The sequence below is a fragment of the Thunnus thynnus genome, chromosome 12 (genome assembly GCF_963924715.1).
Source record: "Thunnus thynnus chromosome 12, fThuThy2.1, whole genome shotgun sequence".
NCBI lineage: Eukaryota > Metazoa > Chordata > Actinopteri > Scombriformes > Scombridae > Thunnus > Thunnus thynnus.
Genome location: NC_089528.1, coordinates 16,546,140 through 16,571,038, shown reverse-complemented (window position 1 = coordinate 16,571,038; position 24,899 = coordinate 16,546,140). Strand labels below are relative to the sequence as shown.

The following is a 24,899-nucleotide window of genomic DNA, read 5'->3' as shown; positions in this document are numbered from 1 at the left end:
AAAACTGTCAGTACTTCCTTTTGACAAACTGTATGTAGATAGGCGGCTCTATCGAGATAAGTCTGTCACTACCTGAGTATATCGCCATGGTAACTTATGCTGAACAGCTAACCGGCTCTGGAGCAGGTTAACTTCAGAGGATCAGATCACAACCTGTCAACACCACGACCACTGACCAATCAGATCACTTGAAAAAAAGAGTCGTCATTCCTACAGGATCCCAACATGGACAAAAGACCTGAGTTTACAATAAAGTGACAAGTAAAAAAGAGCGATATATATTTTTATAGGTCAGTGGAAACATTTTACTGTTCCAGTTTCCTGTTTTTGTTTCCACTCTGGTTTTAAAACAGAGCTTCTAACAAACGGAGAAAACGTTTATGACTCTAAACTCATGATGATGATTTTAGCTGCATTTTAATTGTGCAAAGTTGATTTTCTCCCTGGAGTGATAGTTGACAGTATGGACGATTTTACATTCTGATCCCGTCTGCAGCTCAGAATAACATGAGACAACTGTGTGATGATAATTAGAAATAAAAACGAAAGCTTGTCTTTAATTAGAAAAATAATCCACACACTGTTAATTGGCTCCCATGATTATAAATGCAACATTTGGGTCAGAGAGACCTCATCAGTCATTAACTACTTTTCCGATCTTTGCTTCGGCAGCAGAAACAGTCTGTCATTACTCTTAAGTTTTTTTTATGTGACATATTCAGAATGGTTTCTTCATCTTCCAACTAAATAGCAAAAAATACTCACTCTATAGTCAAGTCATATATAATAATTCCTACATGTATTTAAAACCTTAGTCCACTTTTAATATTTGGAAATTATTTCTAGTGTTTCTACATCTTCTTACTCAGGCTATCATTTACATTTCACTTTGTTGAATATGACTTTTTGCTGTCACTAAAACAGAAGTTGTCAGCTTGTACTTGGTATCACTGTTTCATCTCATATCATATAAAGTCCTTCATTCATGCTTCTGATGATGTCGCCCATAATTAACAACCTCGAATCTTTCGCATGAACGTGCTTGTAGCTGGATAGGAAAACTGGACGGCTAGTGTTAGGCTCAGTGAAGCCAGCTCATGAAAAGATATTCTAAGTATGCTGAAGTTGCTTCGTAGTAAACGCCCCTGGTTGTTTTAATCAGTCTATCTCACTATTCTATTAAGGTTTCACTAATGCGTCACTACTGCACCGTCTTATGCTGTGCTCTATGTTTTCAACCTTGGTGTGTGCTTATTCTAATTCATTTCCTTGTCATTTTGTCCATGTGTGTTTTAGTTTCATTTCTTCATTGTTATCCCCTCCTCCCCCTTCTCTCACATCTCCCTAACATACATCCCAGAACAGTCTCATCCCATTCATATCAACAAAGCCTTTTATATACCTACATCCCTCTTTATGCTACCTGCTCCCACATTACAACGTTCACTCCCATTACATAGACATCACCTCACTTCTCTTTCCATAAACATGTATTGGTTAGTATACAGTCTGGCCCTACCGTAGTAAGACATGCTGCACTCAACCTTTTATTATTTGTGACACAGTCTTTTATATCCAACATCCACATAAAGTCCGTATCCTCCTTTGAGCATCTATTATGTTTTTTCTCACATATATATGGCAACTCTCTATATACTCTTATTTTATTTTGGTTTATTTGTTCCTGCTCTTTTGTTCTGGATGGTATTAAATATAATTTCCTTTGTAAATATAATCATTGTCAACATTATTATCATGTTGGCGTCACAAACATGTGTTCTCCTGTCTCCTGTTGTGTGTTTTTTGCTCTCTCCATTGGTATCAATGATATATATATTTTTTAAAAATAGCAAAAGACCAATGAAACGCCACACAAATCCCAGAAAATATCTACTGATATCCTGAAGTTTTGTACTTTGTCTTTTTGTTGTCACAGTGACTCACATTCTTGCTTTTGTTCTGTGCATTTTTTTCAGCAATTAACTTCAGGTGGGGTCGCCCCAGAAATCTATATACTTTCAGTTATGGTCACACACTAAGCCACTTTGTTATAGTTTCCTTTGTTTGAATAACAATAACAGATTGGAAAACACAGATTTTGTATCCATGAATCCATGTGTGTGTCTCTTGGGATTTTTGTTGATGCCGATGACTCAATAATAACTTCACCAGGCGGTGAGATTTTAAGCTTCTCAAACTTGCTTCTGTTTTGGAAGAAAAACTCATGGAAGAAAAATTCTTTACCCCCACCTGCTGCTTAATGTTGGAGGACGACGATGAGCAATGGGCTTTGGAAAACATTTTGTTTTCATGCGTAAACAGAAAATGACAGAGCATTGTTATTATTGTTAAATTATTTAGCATAGTGCTGGGTGATCATGTAACTAATTGTTTTTGTTGGCTCTGTGCTCTAATTGCTGAATTATGATGAAAAAGTGATTATTTTTTATGTCTAGCAGAGGAAATCTCTGTGTTTAGAAAACTTTTAACTTTTTAACTTTCGCTTGGCTTTGATCCTGCTATATTTGAGGTTGTTTGTATGTTGCACTGTATATTTGTCGTATGTGCAATTCATACAGTATGTGTTTTTGTATTTTGTGGGTGGTTTGCATGCATTAATGTGCACAGTTATTGCTTAAAATATCCCTGTTTTAACTAGAAAAACATGTCCCACTGGTTTCAAAACTAAATGTAGAAAAGTACACACACACACACGGAGAAGATGTAGATCAGATCCCTCGAAGCATCTCCCACATCGGTCTCGTAATGTATCCGTTCTGATAATAAGACAAGTGCTGCGCTTAGGGTATTTTCAAATGAGACACACTGACTGGATATAATTTAATTTAAGATTGTTAACATACAGGATACTGTAGCCGACTGGAAGAATTTAAGTGTCTAAAGCATGGAACAGAAAAAGCATCTCATCTGATGTTAGATAATTTATCCCCAAGTGAGTTCAGATAATGGCATAAAAGGCAGCGGTCTAAATCATTTAATAGTATTTTGACTTGTTATGAAAGAACAACACAATGCACTTGTCTTCTTCTCGCTTCCCCCACCAACATATCAATGTTACTACTGGCAATACTACTGCCACCACTACTGCTACCACCACCACCACCACTACTAGTACTACTACTCATACAAAATAAGTAGGTACATTTGAAAGCTGCATTAAGCAGCATTTAGAAACTAAAGAGCAGGATATTTTTTGCTCAGGAGTTGGTGGAGACCAAAAACAGGGCTAAAAGGGAGTTACTATTGGACTTACATGCATCATGTTACCAGAAATGAACCGTGACTCGAAATAAATGCTGATGTTGCTCTGTATCTGCTGGATATGTAAGTATTTAGCTATAACAATTATTATAGCTTTAAAGAATTAAAACTGAAAGAAATGTCCAACCCATTAAACATTAGATTTTCCTACAATTCATTTTAATATGGCTAAAGTTGGACTCTGCCTCCCAACATCATAAACATGCTAAATTTGGATCAGTAAATACAATTTTGTAATTATGGTTTTGTATTGCAGAGTCGCTCATAGTCAGATTGGAGCTCTATAGGCGGATTTCATGAGTACTTAGCTACTTGATAGTTATGATGGTACTGGAAAATAGAACTTATTTGTGGTATTGCTTGCAGGTAATTATAGTTTTTCTTAGCTTCTGAGTCAAGTCGAAGAACTTTATGTAACATAAGAGCAGGAACAGCAACTACAGACTCTGTCTTGACTGTTGTGATACATGTTTTCTCTTTTTTTTTCAAATCCTCCACTACAATCAGTGACTTTTGTTACCTTCATTGTGCAGACAGAATAGGTTCCACAATATTATTATATTATTTCCCCAATCTATTTACCATCTTAAAGTACTTTTCTCCATGTTTTTTTTCAGATATGTTTATCTATGTGATCTGGTTTACAATAGGCTCCGCAGAGTCTGTAGAGGTAGCTTGATTCAAGCCTGTTTTTAATTCATAATCATTATCAAAGCTGATCTCTTATCAACAGATATGTCCACAGGTCACAAGATTGCATCTAAAAAACATTTTTGTTTTCTTTGTCTCACCTCCAGTCAGTTGTGTGTTATGCTCACAGTCCACATTTTCCGAAGTAGACAAAGACAAGCTGGATACACAGACAGGCTGATGTCCTACTATCCATGAACCAAAAGCCAGCTGGCATGAATTCTTTATCTCACTCATGAATGCCCATAATTTATTGATGCGGTTCCAGAGGAAAAGTTTACCCCCCTGTCCACAGGCTAGTGCTTCACTCTCGAGTTTGACTGTTCTCAGACAGCGACTATGTTACAGTGGAGTGATATATGTATCGTGTGTCAAGTGTCCAGTGTCTTTAGATGGCTGGAGTTTGCTTTCGTTTCAAATATCTATATTCCCACGTATCTTATTTAAGAGTGGCTTTTTTTCTGAGTCCTGGAGTTAATGTTGTAAGCCCTGGGTCACATTACCCACATGACACTCAGCAGCAATATTAGTCCCCACTGTATGCCAGCCGGCACCATCTTCACTGCAAATCTGACTCAAATGACTCTCTTGGTTCCCTTGGAAACCAGGTGCTCAGAGATCAGGAAAGATCCATTTCACACTTCAGTAGCAAGCGGAAAGACAAAGAGACAGTAAGACGAAGGGAAAGTGGGAGGGAGAGAGGATTAGAGAGAGTGGAAGCAAGCTTGACCGTAAAAGATGCTTCATTCTTATAGCCCCTTTGTCTCAAAATAGAATGAAAATAGTAAAAAATAGATTGGAAAGAAATGTGTTGCTTCCACTCATGGGATTTTCTACCATTTAGAGTAGTCAGTACCCCGATGCAGAGCAATGGGAAAATGCACAGGGTTTGTTTAGATGTGGTATCTGAAGAGAAGAGGGCGAAAATGGCTGCAGTTCTCATTTATTGATGCAGCTTTTATTGTTATCACTTGTAAGGCATGCATGCCTGCACTTCACACAGACTAAAAGAAGGAGATGGCTTAATGCAGACAGCCAGTTATATCTCACCATGTCTGAAAACACTGCCAAAGGTCAAGATTTCTTTTGGCACACAGACGCATTTTTGCCTCTACAGAAAGGTCAGCATCCTGGGAATACTAAAGTTTACAGCTGCACAGTTTGGAACAGTATATCCTTAAATACACTGAACGTCGGGGGAAATCAAATCATCCGTCTGAAGTTAGATTTTGTATGTGTCTTTAGGGTTTTCATTTGCTGGAAACAAAGGCGGTGTTTATCATTTTCATACATTTTATATGCGTGAATTTAGCCTGAGATTGGAGCTCCCTGTTCATATGTGGTTGAGTAGGTGGGTGAAATGCTCCACATTTCACACAGGGATAAAGTAGTCTACCGGGATAAAGCAATCAGAGCTAAGACACTTTAATAACATTGCATTGTATGAAAGAACGGTGCTATTTTAAAATATATAGAGAGTGCTGTGCCTGTGTTTTTTTATTGCTGGATGATTGTAATCACTACCTTTGGTTTCAGCTTTAAATTCACTGATTCAGCATGGAAATTAGAAGAAAAAGAAAGATGATGAATAAACAGATGAAATGAAATAAAATATAACAAGCTTCTACCTTAATTAATGTACTTGATAGATGTTGGTTGTAAGGAGGTGTCATTTTCAGGACGGTTTCCTAAAGAATGTCCTGATGCATTGTATCAGTGCTGATTTTCATAATATTTTTTGTAAAATACAATATTTCATCTTATATCTTCAATGGGTAAAAAAGGTTGAATCTCCACCTTTCAGAAAGTGTGCAGACAAGCGTCTCTATACAGTGGTGCTTTTAGATAAATGTTAATGTCAGCATGCTCGTAGATCTTCATCATGTTCACCATTGTGATTGAGCGCATTAGCATGCTAACATTTGTTAATTAGTGCTGAACACATGACAATTGAGGATGATGGGAATGTCATTAGTTTTACAGGTATTTGGTCATAAACTCAAGTATTGGACATATTAAAAATCTGACTAGATGAAGGTGCTACATTAAAAGTCAGGGGGTCACCAAAGTCATTATGATTCATTGTCTGGGGACCATGAAGGTCTACAGAATTTCTTACCAGTAATTGTTGATAGATTTCAGTTGCAATGCCATGCTGCAAGCAGGGCTAAAAATAGCAAATTAAGCTAAATTCAACAAGTTGTACATCGATAGATGAGTTGTTAAATTTTGATGTACTTAAGCTCATGCTGGTCCACACCTCACAGTAGGTGTGTGTTCTCAATGTTAAAAAGGATATAAACTTTGGTTTATAGGTTGCCATTAACAAACCATCTGTGCTTGTCCTCTGGTGCATCCAACAACACATTTAGATTTCCTCTCCACCATCGTCCCTATGGCAGGTTTAATGTTAGACAGACTGTGTTGTCTGCAGTGCAACTTGAAAAGAAAAACTAAAACAACAAAGGCATGACATAATTTTTTTAAATGTCCAAATCAAATAAAGATCAGCCTATTGGTGTAGACAAATATGTTGCAGCAGCAGTTGTGATCATCCCAATTTCTATAAGATAACAAAGAAACTCTTGAAGAACTTATAAACATAAGAAACACAGGAAGCAACCTCAAAAAAGGCAATTCAAAGAGAGACAGCTGTATGTCAGTGTGCTCTTTGTATTCATATCTTCATGAGGACCAGATAACTTTAACGCCCAGGGTTAACAACTGACATTATCTCAGTTTAGAAAAAGCTTTACTTTGATCTCACAACTGAATTCCGGCCACAAATATTGGTTATTTTTTTCTAAAAGCGTAATTTAAGATCCAGCATTTATTAAAACAGCAAACTTCCTGATGTGAACTTTTTGTTGTTGTTGTGGATGTTGAGGCGCTACATTGTTGTACATGGCTTTTGTTGATTGAGTGGGTGGTTTAAATAGCACAACAGCTGTCCTGATGGCTCTGTTGACTACCACTTAGCTTGTCACAGGAAGTACGATATAATCAATCACATCTTTCTCAAGTCGTTGTTATGTATCCAGGAATATTGACAAAGGTGAAGGTTAATGGTTGTATCCATTTCAAAAGGACGCTGTTTTATTGAGAATTTTACGTTGAAAAAGGCAAACATCCAACAGTATTTGACTGTCTATTGATCTGATTTGTAGAAAAGCTCCCTGACCTCTGATTGATTAATGGGGTGTCTGTTTACAGAAATCACAACCACAGGAGCAAAGCTACTCGTGCGCATGAAGTCATCTACATCCCATATTTCCACAACTTTAATTAGCTAGGGGTGGGACAAAAAAAAAATATCGCAACATATTTCGATATTTCCACTTGCGATACGTTATCGTTACACTGGTGCCAAGTATCAATACATTTTTTTCAAACAAAGGACCACTCAGAATTGATTCAGCTACCTCAGCTTACCACTACCAGAGCGCCACTACCCACAGACTGGTGACAGTCAATTGTAGGTGACAATGAAGAAGAAATGCAAGCAAAATAACCAGCCATGAGCCGCTGCTTTGCTGGAAACACATAGAGTCCGCTGGAGCTTTGACAGTCACCAGAAGCACATTCATGGCCCTTTATAAAAGTTTCTGTGTGGTAGCTGTTTTGTAGCAGAGCTAGTGGCTCTATGAGAAGCTCTCCAGTGTGTGTGTTTGTGTCTGTGGTGTAGTGTCAGTAAGTAGCCTTAGCCCTGCTATTTATCATGTTAATGTTACTGTTGTTAGGCCAGAATATCTCTTAAAGCTCTGAATATAGTTAATTATCGGCTGGTTGTGTGTTGTGTTTACTGCCACAGAATAAATCTTTGGGTTATTAGCATGACGTCGCCTTTCTGTTGCCTCTCATCAGACTTGTTAACGCTACCAGCAGCGCTGTGCACAAACTGAGGCTAAAGTTAGCAGTGTTTTGATATTTATACAAACAGGCTACTGTGAAACTACTGTACTGTTAATAAATATTGCACATTATCTGAATATTTCCTGCTCTTTGAAATAATTTTTTCTCTCTTCTTCAGTTTCATATATCATGATGTATCTTTGAGTATTTCTTGTGATATATCGTTATCGTGGGAAAAATATCGTGATAGTATCGTAACGTGAGTTCAACCCCTTGAATTAGCCCATAGGGCCTTATGGTAGATGTGTTTTAAATTTAAAAAGTAGGCTGTCTGAAATAATTTTACCTTGTACCTCTTGAGCTTGGGCATATGAGTATGGAGGGTTTGTCATGGGTGGAGAAATGACACTTTTCCTCTGCTATGTGGCACAGATCCAGCTGTCACGTTTATAGATCTGTACCTCTCAGTCAGGTACAGCCTGCGCTGAACTGGACAATGTTCTGAGGTACATTTAAATCACCTGCTTGTACTAAATGGTTTGATGTTTTCAGCACAGATACACAGAGAAATAAGTAAGTGGATGCAGAAACAAGACCATTATCTGGATGCCTGTTACAGCATCTGATTGTTTTATATCTGGTTCAGTCAGAGGTCTGAATGATTGTTGATATCATATTAAAGGCAACTTCAACAGCGTGCCTCTCCTCTTATTGTATGATAACAGAAGGAGATTAATATCTTATGAATGCAGAACACAAGTCCGTACACCTTATCTTGAAAATCCTTACCTCTGCGGCAATAAATCAGCTTATTGATGTGCCTGCTGTTTTTCTATGTGTACTCACTGCCTTCAGTATTGATTGGCTTCGCTGTGAGACAAACTGTGCAGAGACAGTAGTTGCACAAGCAGTGTAAATATACACACTCACACACACACAGCGGTACTGTACATTTTAAACATTAAAATGGAAAAGAACTTGTTATATAGCATTTCAAAGACTTTAAAGAATATAAAAAGCACTGTCTCTGCTGCAGAGTTGAGCTATCTGTTTCGCTCTCACATGTACACACACACACACACACACACACACACACACACACACACACACACACACACACACACACACAAATGCACCCCTCATTAACTTGTGGATGGCTCACTGAGCTGCTGCATACTGTATAACCACTCACTGTAGGCAGGCAGAGACCAGGTCTAATTGGTTACAAGGATATCAACAGCTGGACTGATACGGGTGGCTGCTCACTTTCCTCACTGACTACGACCACAGAGATTAATGTGCATATGTGTGTGTGTGGGTGTGTGTGTGCACACGTGTAATTGAACACAATTAAGTGGATAGGAATGACACCTGACAGAAAGCCTGATTTCTGATCTTCCCCTTCAACTTTCTGGAAATTTGCAAATTTCACCCATTCATTAAATGTATCCTAAAACATCTATAGTGCCATTCACATGCCAAATGATGGCATTTCAGAGTAGCCTAACCTGTCCTAAAAATAACAATATACGACATGTAGTGCCTATGCCACAAGCCTAGAAATAAAGGGAGTTAGAGACAGACAGAGTTCACAAGGTTAACTTGCATCTGCAGTTATTTCAGAAAACTGTCTCTCCCTGTTGCTTTAATATGGACAGAATATCCAGGAGCTGCTGTGTGTTTGTGTGCGTGTTGGCAGGCCCACCACTTAAATCACACAAGAAAACCCTTAATGGAGCCTCAAGATCAAACTTGTTTAAGATCTGTATGTTATGAGTGTTGGGCAGCCTTCAGAGGCCATCTGACTGCTGCTTACTGCAGCTAAAATGTTGTGTATGTCCTGTGGATTGTTGCAGTGTACGTTTTTTAAATAGCGCTTATTAGCCATCTACCATCTGCTGGGCTGCGCGAGGAGAGCAGCTCATTATTCTGCCTGTTGTGTCTGCGTCGAAGCCGTAGCTCCACTCAAGCTATCAGACAAAGCTGCAGGGACCGTTCGTATGCAAGCAGCAGGGAGCAGCTGGAGGATGCGGTGTTACTGCACACAAGTGGGTTGTGAGTTGTATCTGGCATCTGTCTGATAGAGAATGAGCTGTCCTCCGGCCAATTTCTGACTCCAACTCTGACAGTGCAAAATACATCTGTCTTATGTATGACAAGATTGTCTCTAAAACGCTGCATATCCATTTTGAAATGAAACTCATTACAATTCAATAGCTTCTACAATGCAGTGGAAAGGATCTAGCCTGTAGGAACAAAATCATTGTATTTGTTACCTAGATGCTTAAAACGTGACACTTTGGCCTGTGTGTGTGTGCATCAGTGTAATGTAATGTGTGTTGTTGTTTTTCAGGACCTGGTTGGCAGTGCTCCGCCGCAGAGGAACTGGAAGGGAATAGCCATCGCCCTGCTGGTCATCCTCATCATCTGTTCCCTGATTGTCACCTCCGTCATCCTGCTGACTCCTGGTATGCACAGTACACACACATGCACGCACTCACACACACACACACGCACATATATCAGCAATCAGAAAGCACATACCTCCACCAAGGCTGCACAATCCTCTCAAATGATTATTTTACAAGTAGAAAATGTTTAGAAGTTTGTAATCTGCATCTGCATCAAAATAACATAGTCACAGACAATCATGGGATGCAGTGTGCCAGATTTTGCATAACAGATTCATGTAAAAATAGCTGAAACATTCAGAAAGTCTCTATTTTGCAATCTTGCAAAAAATAAAATAAAATAATAACTTTAATTTTAAAAAAATTCCACATCCTGAAATCTTCGAAATATTTTGCCAATGAAAAAACAAACAATATGCAGTATATATGTTTTAAACACACTGACTTGACTTTAAATTGAGAACAGCAAACACCACAGATAAACTCAGATTGCATTTCTCTACCAAGGCCACACATTCCTCTCAATTATTATTTTAAAAGTGGAGAATGTTTAGAAATGTTTTTTTTTCATGCATCAAACTACGCAGTGTTAGACATTCACAGGATACAACATGGCAGATTTTGCTCAAGAGATTCATTAGAAAAGAACAAAAATGTTCCAAATCCAGCAGTTTCACAATGTTAAGAAATCAATTAATCTCATCAACACTCATTAAAAACATATTTTTGTTTCTTGGGCCGTGGTCAAACATTGCACCAAATTTCACTCAAATCTGTTCACCTTTTGAGATATTCTGCCAACTAACAGACAAATGGGACATTAAACATGTTATCATGTAACAGGAATTCACACACACAAACGTGCGTTTAGCTGTATTCTGCCTCGTGTACATGTATTCTACATAAAGCCTTTGACTTTAAATCAAGAACAACAACAAAACATTTTACACACCTCAAATGAAACTCAGAGACCACATCTGCCAAGGTTGTACAATCTTCTCAAATGATTATTTTTTATAGTGGAGAATTCTTGAGAAAAGTTCCAATCTGCTTATATATCTGATTCTGCATCAAAATAAACAAAAGGTGCTGGAAACTAATGGGATACAATGTGCCAGATGTTGCAGATGTTGTTGGATCCTTATCAAAAAACCATTGTTTCCAACCAAAATCATTGTTCTTACTGTAAAAAGACCTGATGTACCATCAAGTTCCATTTGAAATCTGTAAATTTTTTTAAAACTTCTTAAAACTTTAAACTTTTAAACTAGATAGAGCTGCAACAATTAGACGATTAATCAATTAGTCGATCGACCAACCATTTTGATAATCAATAAATCGTTTTGCATCACTTTGTAAGAAAAAATACAAAAAATCTCTCATTTCAGCCTATTAAATGTGAATATTTTCAGTTTTTTTAGTCCTCTGTGACAGTAAACTGAATATCTTTGGGTTGTTGGCTGTTGGTCAGGACAAAAAGACATTTGAGGTTTTACTTTGGGCTTTGGGAAACAGTAATCAACATTTTTCACAGTTTCCTGGTATTTTATACAGCAAACGACTGATCAATTAATCAAGAAAACAATTGACAGATTAATCAATAATGAAAATAGTTGTTAGTTTCAGCCCTTCTTCTACATATTCTACACACAGACTGGGCTTTAAATTTAGTATTGAATCTCAAAATGTTCAATATTACTGAATTATTGAATTATTTAGAAGACTAATTAAAGAAAACATTAAAACTCAATTCATTATTAGGAAATGTAATTCCATCATTCATTTTCATAATGACATAATTTAATTGGACATCATTTAACTTAATTTCAAATAGTCAAATTTTATTATTCATTGTCATTTTTATTCATGTCAAGTTGTATTCAGCCAATCACATAATAACCACTTCCGTGTTTAACCAGTTAGCTACTGTTAGCTGAAGCGACAACAACGCCAAAGTAAAACTGAATCCATCAACTAGACAGGGCTGCTGCTGTAAATAAAAATAGTAATTAGACACAGTAACTAAAACCCTTTCAGCTTTTAAGCCTTGGCTTAACAAGGCTGCTACTTACCTAGCTGGTTTACTATTACTATTATTACTATTGTATCAAAGTGAAGAGTCAGTGTTAGTGAGTTCCTGTTGGCTTGAGTGGCAACAGCAAAAGATTCTGTCTCTTTTTCATCTTCAGAGAGTTGTGTGTCTTTCTCTGAGGAACATCTTTGAATTAAAAATGTGGCAGAAGTAATTCTAAATCTCTTCGCTTTGATGCTGAACAATAAACCGAGCTCACAACCCCACCTAGCTAGGTAACCAGCAAGGTAGCAGAGATGCTAATGTGTGTGTTTACAGCAGCTGTGAGACAGTTTATTCAGAATTATTTTGACATTGTGCTGCTCCAGCTAACAGCTAACTGGCTAAATCTGGTAGCAGTTACTGAGTTTGCTAGAGAGACTGAAGGGGCGGTGACAACACTGCGGTTATAAAAAGTGACATAAAACTTGACATGAAAACAGTGTCAATAAAAATGTCAATAAGAAAAAGAGAAATACTGTTGAAAACTGTTGGGCATTTTGAAATAAAAATGTCGAACGAATTCATATAAAGTTTTTTATGAAAATAAGAATAATCATTTCATAATAGTTGAGCCGTAATAATTTCTTACATCATTTCACCAATTATCGTCTCATTTTTTGTTCAATGTATTCATGTGATTATGTATTTCATAATTATTTCTGTTTATTCCACATTTTGGGGCTCCATACAGCCCCTTTCTTTATCCTCAGCAGGATTCTGCTTTTTCTCGCTGTACATGCAGGCAGCTACATTAATTTGATAACCTTGTATCAACAGGAGCGAGATTTTACAGATGACATGATGGCTGCGGTTGGTGATTGTGTACAGATTTTACAAAGAGGTGCGGTCATCCTCTCACTGGATAATGGGCCTTTTAATGGTTAATGCCATTCAGGCCTGTTTAATGGAGATTATTAGTAATAGCTCCAGCCATTTGTCGGATTGTCACAGCATCGGAGAAACCATTTACAGCGTGATGGAAATGATCTTTCTCCCCTCACTCTGCAGCTTCCTGCCAGACAAGAGAATTTCTCTGATTTTTGAAGTCGATAAACACTTGACGATTTACATTCACTCAGATCTTGCTGCTCAGTCGCAACGTAAAGCCTGCTGAAGAATCTGTCAACTTACTGATTTGTACAGTCCGACTGGGTTGTCAACCGTTGTGATAACTCGTGTCTAAGGAAACGATTGATTTCCCCTGGTAAAGGTATGGTGGAAGACAATTAAAAGACTCACACACTTGCTATGTCTCTTCCCTCACATCCACATAAACCCATTGGTGTTCTCATGTTGTCTGCTCCACCTGCAGTTCAGCTGTCAGCTTCAGATTTCATTTTGAGTTTTGGGGATGGAAGGAGTCGTCCTCCCGCTGCTGAAAAACTTGTGAACTGATACTCTCAAGATCAATAGAGCAATACCAGGGGCCCCTTTCTTGTTTGTACCTTGTTCTAAATTGCTCTACCTATAGGGGGGAATAGTTATTGAAGGTGCTATCTCCAGAGATAGAAGATGAGTATATTATAGTGAGATGGTGACAGTCTCTGGGTGAGGCTTCAGCCCCCTGAGCAACACACTGATGAAATCAAAAGTTTTCTTCTTTTTTTCCCGTCTGAATCTAGTAAACTCACTCCCTTGAAATGCTAATAAATCTCACAAGACTGGCTTGAAGTTTTCTACAAATTTATTTATCTAGATCATCCAGACACTTGTGAATTTACATATGAGCTGCTGTGCGTCATACTTAATTTATGTTTGTTTATTTATCTTTTGGTGATGCATTTGACAGGTGAAGATGACAGTCTTGCCCTTAAGAAGAAAGTGGCTATAGAAGATGTCTTTGGTCCAGACCTTCACATCCATGACCCAGATGCCAAATGGCTCAGCGGTGAGTGAACAGTCTGTCTGTTGACATTTAAAATCTGCCTCTCGTGTCAAAACACAAAAAATACCCAGACACATTATGACAGCCATCATTGTTGTCCATGACTCAGAATATAGCGCTGGTTTTAAAATCAGACGTCCTTTCTTCGATAGTAACAGTACTTGTTGTTCAGTGTGTCGTGCACACGCAAGTATCCAGTTCACATGGACCTGTTAGACAAAATATCATTGTAGTGCTGAAACAACCAACTGAGAATATAGCTTCTTACATATAATATTACTAGAGCTGCAACAATTAGTGGATTAATCGATTAGTTGCAAACTATCAAATTAATCAATAACTATTTTGGTAATCTGTTAATCATTTTGTGTCATTTTTTTTAAGAACAAAATGTCCAAATTCTCTCATTTCAGCTTCTCAAATGTGAATATTTTCTGGTTTCAATGATAGTAAACAGAATATCATTGTGTTGTGGACAAAACAAGACATTTGAAGACGTCACCTTGCGCTCTGGAAAACAGTGATCGACATTTCACTATTTTCTGACATTTGATAGACATAATAATTAATCAAGAAAATAATCAACAGATTAGTCATTAATGAAAATAATCATCAGTTGCAGCTCTAAACATTACATTGCATCTTGCAATCTTCAGTCCCAAACTCTACAAATGGAATAAGTTATCTACTTTAATGAAGGATGAGTCAAATACTTCTAACTTTAAGTCAAAGGCAAAACAATGTCTGCTGGACAGAGTTCATGTATAGAATGATGATAACTTTATGTTTTTTGTATCTAACCTTTTATTTGCTTTTTTTATTACTGCATTTTGAACTAGTGTCACACAACTGTTGTCTCTTATGATGTGATGTAATATGAGTCTATGTTGCCTGTTGTCTTGAGTGAGTCCTGAAAACATTTTTTCAATTTCTTGTTCTTGGGATTCAAATCTATGTTTGGTGCTTGTATTGTGATATTTCTGCATGCCAGACAATGAGTTCCTGTCTCCATTTTGTTGGATGGTTGATGGTCTGTGAAAACATCAGGGACAATGACGGTCTAGGTCTTTATTGTTCTATCCCTGAAAAAGATGTGGGTGTGTATATTTTAAAATATACTGGAGTGTTCCCAAAAGACCTAAAAAAATTAATTAATTAATTAATTAATCTGCAACAAAAAAAGGCTTCCTTCCTAAAACACAACTCAATATTTAATCTAATAAGAAGAATTCATCAGAGATTAAAGACATATTTACTGAAGTATGACCCTTAAGTGATCATAAGAAGCAGATTTTTAGCAATAAAACATAAAATGGTCTCATCTACATTAAATAACAAACACATCCTTTCCTCACCAAGAAGACCATTAAACCTGCCTGTTTCCATAGCTAAGAGAAGTATATCTGTGCACACAGAGATCTCTGACTTTTGCTTAAATTCTTGTTTGAACAGTTACAGGAATCATTTATACTGTGTTTATAATTATTCTCTTTCAAAAAAAAGCACACAGATGTTAAGCAACATTATGTAGTTGCACATGAAGCTATTGTAGCTGTGATATTTTTCTGTCTCCATGGCAAAGAGAGGCCACCAGTTGTCAAGCTCATTTTGTATGCACTATAATCCAGCATGTTGTGTGCTGAGCCTACAGTGACGTGGTCTAAATTGAACAGATGTACAGCAGAACGGGTTTGCCGTGGCCTCTGTAACCTTGACAAGGTAGTGAGTAGGAAGCTGCCGGCTGAGCTCATGAATGTTGGATCAGCTGACTCAGTGCCCTCTGGTGTTCGACAGGAAAAGTACTTGAGATATTTTTCAGCTTTTTCATTAGAAACCGAATAAGTGGTACTTTAGTCTGAGATGGATTAGAAGATGTTATCGCACACTGTTTACTGTTAAAAACACAGTAAGAGTCTGAACCAGTGGTTTCTGTTTGTGGCCAACTATTGCTATTGATTCCTTTTTTTCTTGCACTTGTTTGTTTATTAAAGCATTTTTATAATCCCATACGTAAATAATTTGTTAAGAGGGCTTTAATTCAGCTGAGGTTAAAAAACAGATGTTTGGTTGTCATCTGATGGAGGAACAAGGATCTCTGAAGCCTTTCCATGAGTCAATTATTAGAGCAAACTAGTTAAAGTACTTCAGTTGGAAAACAAAAAGACTTTTTCAGGTCATTAAATTTCAAAATTGAACTTCCTATCATGTGAATACAATTTGGTGATTTCCACAGCACTTTGGAAAAAAGGCCTCTTGGATTTCACCTCCTGGTTGGTTTAGAGTTTACATATACAGAGCAGACATTGTCACCTTTTGATTGTCATCTGAGTATTAATATTTTTATTTGACAATTAATTCTTAACCCAAGGTCCACTTTTATATATTTGTTAGGAGCTTTCAACCACAGTCTTCCTCAGTGGTTCGAGTTTGCTCGGAGCAAAATGAACCAGCATGAGCTCTGGAGAAAGAAAGTGAACCTTGAGTGTAGATTTGTTTTTGTCAAACAGCTACGTCCAGGGTCATTGATATAATTAATGCAGATAATACACAGCTGGTCATCTGACATCTGGTGAAACAAAAAGGAAAGATAATATATTAAAGACTATATAGCAAGGATTAATTATGGGATATTTCATCACACAAAGTTGTTCACTATTCACCTTTAAAGCTCTTTCCAGAAATTGAGCGAGCAACTGATTTTATTTTATCTTTTTATTCCTATCGATTTCCCTTGAAGCAATAAACATTATAGATCCAAGTTTATAAAAGAGCTTTTAACTATGTGTTGTAAAATGTTATGCTGCACCACTGTAGCTTTTTGTAGCGTATTGTATATAGTCATCATGATAATCAGTGTTTGTTGCCATTATAAAAAAAAAGTTTTAGTTGTGTTTTAAGACAAAACTCCAACACTCAGAAGAGAACAAAACCACCACAACCAGGCTGAGACACTAATGTACAGACAGCTAAATCAGGAATACCCAGCTAGAAGGGAACGTTCCCTCAACATTGGCCAATGTTACCTACAAGTTCTAATGTTTTAAGGAAAACGTTTTAATGTAATGTTCAAATAATGTTCCTATGAGGTTAAATGTTAACTAAGACATAACGATTTAACAGCTCTTCTGAGGATGTTTTGAGGACGTTGTCGAGGTAACATATTATGGTCTACAATGGTCTATTATAAAACATTCCCACAATGTTACATGATAACAAAGAACATTCTCACTGCAACATTCAGAAAATGTTTTGAGAATGTCAGGGCATAATGTTGTAACAAGGTTATCAATAAACATTTTTAGGATGTTTTTAGAGAACGTTATCCTAAAACCAAAAGAAAATTTCCCATTGAAAACATTATTAGAACATTACATGTAACATTATCAGAACGTTTTTAGAACAAAACATTTCTAGCTGGGTGCACCTAGTGACTTGCATGCATGTAGCTGTACTGTATGTATAAATACATTCACATTATCACCTGCACATATGGAAACTCACATCTTCTACTTGTGTGACAGACTAATGGTGACCTCACATCTTTGCTTTTGTTCTACACGTGCAGAATGTTCCCCTGATTACTTACATTACCAGCTTATTAACATATAATTAGTTAAGTTCCTGTGTTTCTATGCCCTTGATGCACGACCATGATGAAAATGTCCTCAGCACTTGCAGAAACCCCGGCAATCAATCGTGTGACATTGCATCTTGTCAGTTAACTTAATGCAATCAACTCCCATTTGGTACTAATGACCTTCTGATAAGGAGCCCGATGGGACAACCTCACACTTCAGTAGTCCTCATCAATATTTTGTGGGCTTCATTCACAGCAGTGCGTAATTGATCCCTGTTGCTCTTTGATCACTGCTTGCCTCAGTAGTCTTTGGACTCACCTCCGAGTTTCTCACTCACACTCGGATCCAAAGGCAAAGGATTCAACCTTCAGACTGATCTCTGAAACAAAGAACTGCTGCTGCCTGTCTGGCGCATTCATATTTCTGAGATCAGAATACGATATTGTCCAACAGTGAATATAAGTTCAACAAGCAATGTCTGTGGCTAAACCTACTTTTACTATTGAGGAAATAAAAGCAGTGACTTTGGCAACTGCATCACCATCACCATTCTTTATGACTCCGAGCTCAGATCTTCTCATAAAACTGATTTGACTTGATGACAGAGTTCCCATCCTGAACTCAGTATGCAATCACATAGTCAACTCTTGTTTGTGTTCCTTGTCTCAAAAAAGAGCATCAAAAGAAAACAGAATAAACTGTGCAGCTGAAAGATGAACATTTTAACGAAACAGGTGACACCAATTTAATTTGGTTAAGGTGTCATAGCTGGAGCCAGGCATTTTCACACCCATGTTTGTTGAGCATTTGTTGCTGCATTTTTTTTTTTAAATGTGTTTGATCACATTATTAGGTCATACTGTATAATTCAATCTGATGAGGAAAAACATTTTTGTGTTCCAAAGAGGTAAAATCGCCTTTGTTTAAGCCTTGAATAATAGCAAAATATGTGCATCAGTGTTCAATTTTGTATCTTGAATTTCTAAGGTAACCAGAGAAATAATGGGAATGCCTAATCAGATATGAGACTGTTGTTGTCTACAGGGCAGGATGACAAGCACAACAGTATTATAACAGTTCTGTTGTTCACGGCGCAGACAAGCTGTGCTGAGCCTGGACAGATCATATATTCACTTTCTTATGAATGTCTTCCAGCAGGAGATGTTGATCATTTAAGTGAGGCTTTAAGAGAGACCTGACAGTAAGAACAAGCAAGAACAAGAGCAACAGCTGCTTGGAATTAACAAGTGGTTTGTGAGCTTGCAGAGCTGTTTACACTAGTCGTTAGTTGAACATGACTGAAACCAAATGTATTCTTGAGATCCTGATATGTATGTTACTTTGAAATGTCTAAATAATAAGTGTTTGTTGTTGTTTTATTTGTTTGTTGTTTAGCATTATGTGCATCTTTACACATTCAACATTCAACATAAATTCAAAATGGATGCTGATGGATGATTTATCTGGGTGTCCACAGTGGGACTTTGAAACAGGGTTCACTCATGTGCAGGGAAATCTTTATCTTAGTAATTACATAACATGTAAAGAAGTACCTTAGGATGTATGTTTGGATGTGTGTATTGTATCTGTAACAAAATACACAGAAAAATATGACAGACTGAGTTATGACTGATTATCTTACATTTACTGATTTGTACACATTCACAGTCTTCATTTAACAAAATGTCATACATAGAATGATTTACTAGTATTGTAACGTATATTTAGCCCCAAAAGTATGAATCTAATTAAGAAATAATAAGGCTTATTTAGTATAGTTCACATATACTTCATTATTATCATTAATTATTAATGTTACTATGTGTAGTATCATGGAAAAAACCAATATGGATTATCTTTAAGTGTTAAAGGTGAAGGAGGAGGGCAAGACATTATGAAAAGTAAACTTATAAAAAGTAAACTGGGAGTACAAACTGTATACTAGTGCCGTTTCTATTGTCTTCTTCTCTGATGCTTGTTTTTCTCTCTCATTTATAGACAATGAACTGCTGTATCGTACAAGGGATGGGGACGTTGACAGGCTCAATGTTGACACAAAGGAGAGTGTCGTTGTTGTGCCGAACCAGTTGTTTGTGAGTGTCGTCTTTCTTCCGCATTGTTTTTTCCAATTTATTTCAAGAACAGAAAGTATTCTGTCTACTGCTACTGCACTGGATGTGTTAGCGCTGCATTAATTGTACCAAGTGTGTTTTTGATCCTATCCAGGAGAGATCCAGAGCCACCAAGTACCAAGTGTCCCCAGACATGCAACATGTGTTGTTGGCCTTTGAAGTGAAACCGGTGAGAAAATCTTGGGAGTTCTACCTCGCGTTGTATATTTTTCCAGAATTTTTCCTCTTTTGACTGTGATGCTGTTTGTCTCTGCAGATCTATCAACACTCCTATGTGGCCAAGTACATTATATTCAGCCTTGTGACACAGTAAGACTCACTTTCTTTTTATTGCTTGTTGTCTTTTGGTCCCTTTCTGTCCGTTCTGTTCCTCTCATAGATCTCTGACTGGACAATATGCCCTCAACCTGACCTCATGTAACCAGTCCGCTGTCGTCAGCCCCCATTTACCTGCTTTTGCTTTGTGGGAATGCATTTAAATCCCATTTCATTTTGTGTGCTGCAGTCAGCATGGCCTGTTTTTAGCCTTTCATCCATCTACGTCCACTTATTTCCCTACTGTTCCATATTTGTAGTGAGTCAAAGCAAAGTCAGCTTGTGCTAAAAAAAAAAGGCCGTGGATGATTGATGAAGCCTACAGTGAGGGAGAAAGCCGAAAAACACGACTTCCTTGGTCTGACTGAGCATTTGTGTTAAGATATACAGCATGCACACATACTGTATTGGGTCTTTAATGTGTTGTCTCCACAGGGAAAGTTGGCCTCTGACCCCCCCTGAAGTGCATGACGCTGTCTTGCAGTTTGCTGGATGGGGACCCAGAAACCAGCAGCTGGTAAGTAGCCACTACCCTCGAGATTACACTCACTAAACACTGGCACACTGCTGGAGATCTGTCAGAATCCGCCTGGCATCGCAGAGGAGGAACAGCAGTGATTTATGGTTTGTCACAGAGGATCAGACGAATGTGGAGATAAGAAGTGTCTGTACAGTGGACGGTAATGGCCGCCTTAAGGGTTCTAGGGTGAGTTGTCTTTGCTTCGACCTCAGTAAGTGTCACTGTGAAGCCAGAATGATTTTTACTTTCTCAACTTTGTGACAACACATGAGCTGGGGAGAGCCGCAGAGGCAGATGGCATCTCAGTGGCACAACCCATGGTTTGGACAGTCTGGGGTTGCTGGGGGAGAGAAAACACATGGCACTGACACAAGTGTGTGTGTGTGTTTGTGTGTGTGTGTGTATGTCATGAGCCTCATTTGGGGACAGATTTTGTAAAATGCACCAGTTGGATGGAGACAGTTTGTCCAACTGCACAAACAAAACTAGTGTCTTCAGTTTGGTTTTGCATTTGGCATTTCCATTCACTCATTTTTTTCATTAATATGCAGGCTTTATAGAATGAGAAAGAAGCTATATTAAAAAGTTTTTGTAGCTTACACCTGCAAAAATATTTTCCAGGCGATCAGATGCCCTTCACAGTTGTGTCGATCTAAATATTCACTTCTTTGCATTTATTTCCAAACCTTAAATCCTGACTATGTCTGTAACGAGCTGCACGAGAAAATTTAAAAAGACAGTAGAGCGAACTATTGTTTTTAAATTGAATATAACATAATTTCACGTTTTTAATAAACTTCAGTGAAGATCAGCTTCATGGTCCAACCTCTGCAATTCTTTTGACCATGGAAAGTACAAGTACATCATGTTCACATGAGTTGTGACCAGACCGTCCTTCCTAGAAAACGACAGTATAGGTCATAATGTTCAAAAACGACCTATAGTTGTGTTTGAGTGACAGGTGGGTAATTATGACCCAGAAGAGTGACGCAGTTCAGATGATGTACTATATAAGGTGACAAATTTCCATATTAGGAGGTGATTGGTAGGGTGGATGGCTAGATAAATAGATGGCAAAAAGTGGACTTAACTGAAGGAGACCACCGGAAACAGGAAGCGTACCGTTTTAAAAATTCCTTACAATTGTTGTGGTGTTTACTGTTGCCATGATGACAAAGGTTGCCTAACTTTAATTAAGTAGTAACTTTAACCCACACCACATTTCAAGTGATCATGTAACCAAACCATGATCTTTTCCTGACCCTAACCAAATGGTTTTTGCGCCTAAAGCTAACCAGACCTTAACCACAGCGTTGTCACAAAAAATAAAGCCTAAAAAAAAAACATAAAACATTTTTAACAGTGATTTGTTTGTTTTGGAAAGCACTCCTATGGGTCGTTCTGGAGTGCATGGTACAATCGACCTATGTGGTCAATTAATTATGAGGACGTGTTGGCTCATGGTTGATGAGTCACAGCCAAAAGCGTTCCTGATACACCTTCATCAGAAAACATTAATAAACAATCTTAGTCCATGTATTAAAGGATGAGTAGATCAGTTTGGTTGGGAGTAAGTTATTAGGTATACCTGCACACCTGCTCGTTACTGCAAATATTTAATCTACTGTGGCAGAAACTCAATGTATGAAAGCATGCAGACATGGCCAAGGGGTCTAGCTGTTATTCAGACCAAACATCAGAATGGGGAAGAAGTGGGCACAGGCTCACCAAAACTGGACAGTGGAAGATTGGAACGTTGCGTCACCTGACAAATTTCAAGATTTCTGCTGAGATGTGCAGATAGTTGGGTCAGAGTTTGGCTTAAACAACAGGAATCCATGGATCCATCCTGCTTTATGGCGATGGTTCAGGTTGGTGGTGATGAATATTGTGGAAAATATCGTCTTGGCACACATGGGGCCCTGATTCTCAGCATGACTGTATGGTCAACAAATCAATCTGGAAGTAAAGGGATGTCCTACCAACCGAGAAGATTAGAAAGGTGTTCCTAATAAAGTGGTCATTGTATAATGACCTCTAGCAGCTGGAGAGATCATGACTCTTGTCTGTCTGGAGTAAAAGAGGAGGTAGTGTTACCTTGTTAGAGAGCCACAAAGTCTGCAAAGGAAGTAGTGTAGGGAAGATGTGTGGGTTAATGAAATGTGACCGCAATTATTAACCATGATGACAAAGGTCCTTCATCAAAACCACAGTTTTCCTCCTAACCCTAACTAAGTAGTTTTTCTGCCCAAACCTAAACAAACTTTAACCACACCATTTGGAAGGCACTGACGAATGATGTCATCCCGCCAATAGAGAGAGATCATTTGCTTATTTACTTGGTGTTCATTGTTAAATGATACAATACAATATTACATTATTCTTTATTTTTCCGATTGTCAACAAATTCCACGAAAAGACCAAAACCAACAACAAATTTATCCTGTGAAGCTACAAAGTTCCTTTGTAGCCAAAACCTGATATAGATAGCTTTTTTCTTTGTGCCATTGAGCTCCATTAATGAGCACATTAATGAGCCTCACTGCTGCACTGGGTGACATGTTTATTTTGAATATCATAAATATGGTCTCTGTAATTCAATCATTCCCACATCAACCATCCTGCTGCAGTACATACACACCACAGCACCAAATGTGTATTAATCCGCTGCCAAAAACAGTCTGCAACAAATGCGCTATTTACTTATGTTGGAGAAACATTTGCTAAAAACTACAGTGTCCAGCAGGTCAAGACAATGACTAAGCCTTTTCAGAACAATATAGTTTTATATTTGTGACTTGAGTATTTACCTATAAAAGATTATGTCTGGACTTGGGGCCACAGACAGGGTCAGGAAGTCAGAGAGTACTGAGAAATGACTAACACATGTTGATTTTGGTCATTTCATGGGATTTGATGACAGTAAGTAAATAGTGGCAGCCTTATCCTATAATGAGCTTAAAGATTTCATTAACTATAGAAACATCCAAGCACCTGATAATCTTTTGTTTTATCCTTACTTCATATAATACTCCACTTTTTTCCCCCCTTGTTAATTTTAAATTAGTTTCTGTTTGGATTATGGTTCTTAGACAACAGGCAGCGCTGTGTTTCATCAGCTATTACTTCAAAGCTTTTTTTCCCCTGCATAATTGTTCTTATCATATCATTTGCTTAAATTACAGATACACTGCTGTGAGAAAATATTAACATTTCAATTGTGTGATGAGACTTTGCCTGCCGAGGGAAGAAAGTCGATTAATTTGCATATGGTAATAGTGTACCTGATTGTTCCTTTCGTAATGCTGTTTCATAATGCTGATGTTACTGTAGCTCCATGTTTGATTTAATGAACAGCGAGGTTATGTGAGAAAAACGAGATGAGCTCTCATCTTTTGTCTCCGTCTGACCTGGTGATGTCGGATGTGTTTTCTGTTTTTTTTCCCCTCACGGTTTCTGAATATAATGATTTCTCATTAAGTTTATCAGAATTGGAGCAATTTATCATCAAGTGTTTCGTCAATATGTAAAAGTGAGAGGTGTGTTTGTGTGTGTGTGTGTGTGTGTGTGATAGTATGGCTGTGTGCAGTGAAGCATCAGATGTACAGTGAGGAGAACAGGGAGATCAATCCTGCTAGGCTCCCCTCATTAAACCACAAGCGATTACTCTACCGTGACAGAGCAATCAGTGAGGCTGGGTCAACAGACACACACACACACACACACACACACACACACTCACACACACACCTGGAAGAGAGGTTATATTGACACAAAAAAGGAGGTGAAAGTAGAGAGAGATGATTTTAAAGGAGAATGAAATGAAACCAAATGACAAAATAGGGCAATAATTCATAATAAAAAAACACACAACCACATGTGCACACACTCAAACAACAAATATATATATTTATATATATTTTTTAAAACCTGCTATTTTCTGATCCACAGGTATCTTTGATCTTGCTTTCATCTCTCCAACCTTTTGAAAGGACTTTTTTTTAGCCTTTGCTCACTCTCCATTTTCTCTCATCTAATCCCTTGAAGATTGAGAAATCATCGAATAAGTGAACACAAGTCAAGAGATTACCACCTGCTTTGCAAACTGTACAAGTTTTCAGAGGCCATTCAGGATAATTTAAAACTAAATGCTGTAATGC

At 37.7% G+C, this 24,899-nt stretch overlaps 1 protein-coding gene across 2 annotated transcripts in view; it reads left to right on the top strand.

Annotated features, from left to right (window-relative positions):
• LOC137194227 (dipeptidyl aminopeptidase-like protein 6) overlaps nt 1–24,899 on the top strand; it is a 93,598-nt gene that overhangs the window by 53,887 nt on the left and 14,812 nt on the right. For both annotated transcript variants that reach the window (XM_067605906.1, XM_067605905.1), the window contains 6 exons: nt 10,178–10,292; nt 14,099–14,197; nt 19,771–19,865; nt 19,999–20,073; nt 20,161–20,213; nt 20,655–20,736. In XM_067605906.1, the coding sequence (XP_067462007.1) occupies nt 10,178–10,292; nt 14,099–14,197; nt 19,771–19,865; nt 19,999–20,073; nt 20,161–20,213; nt 20,655–20,736 (519 nt within the window). The remainder of the gene's footprint in view (nt 1–10,177; nt 10,293–14,098; nt 14,198–19,770; nt 19,866–19,998; nt 20,074–20,160; nt 20,214–20,654; nt 20,737–24,899) is intronic.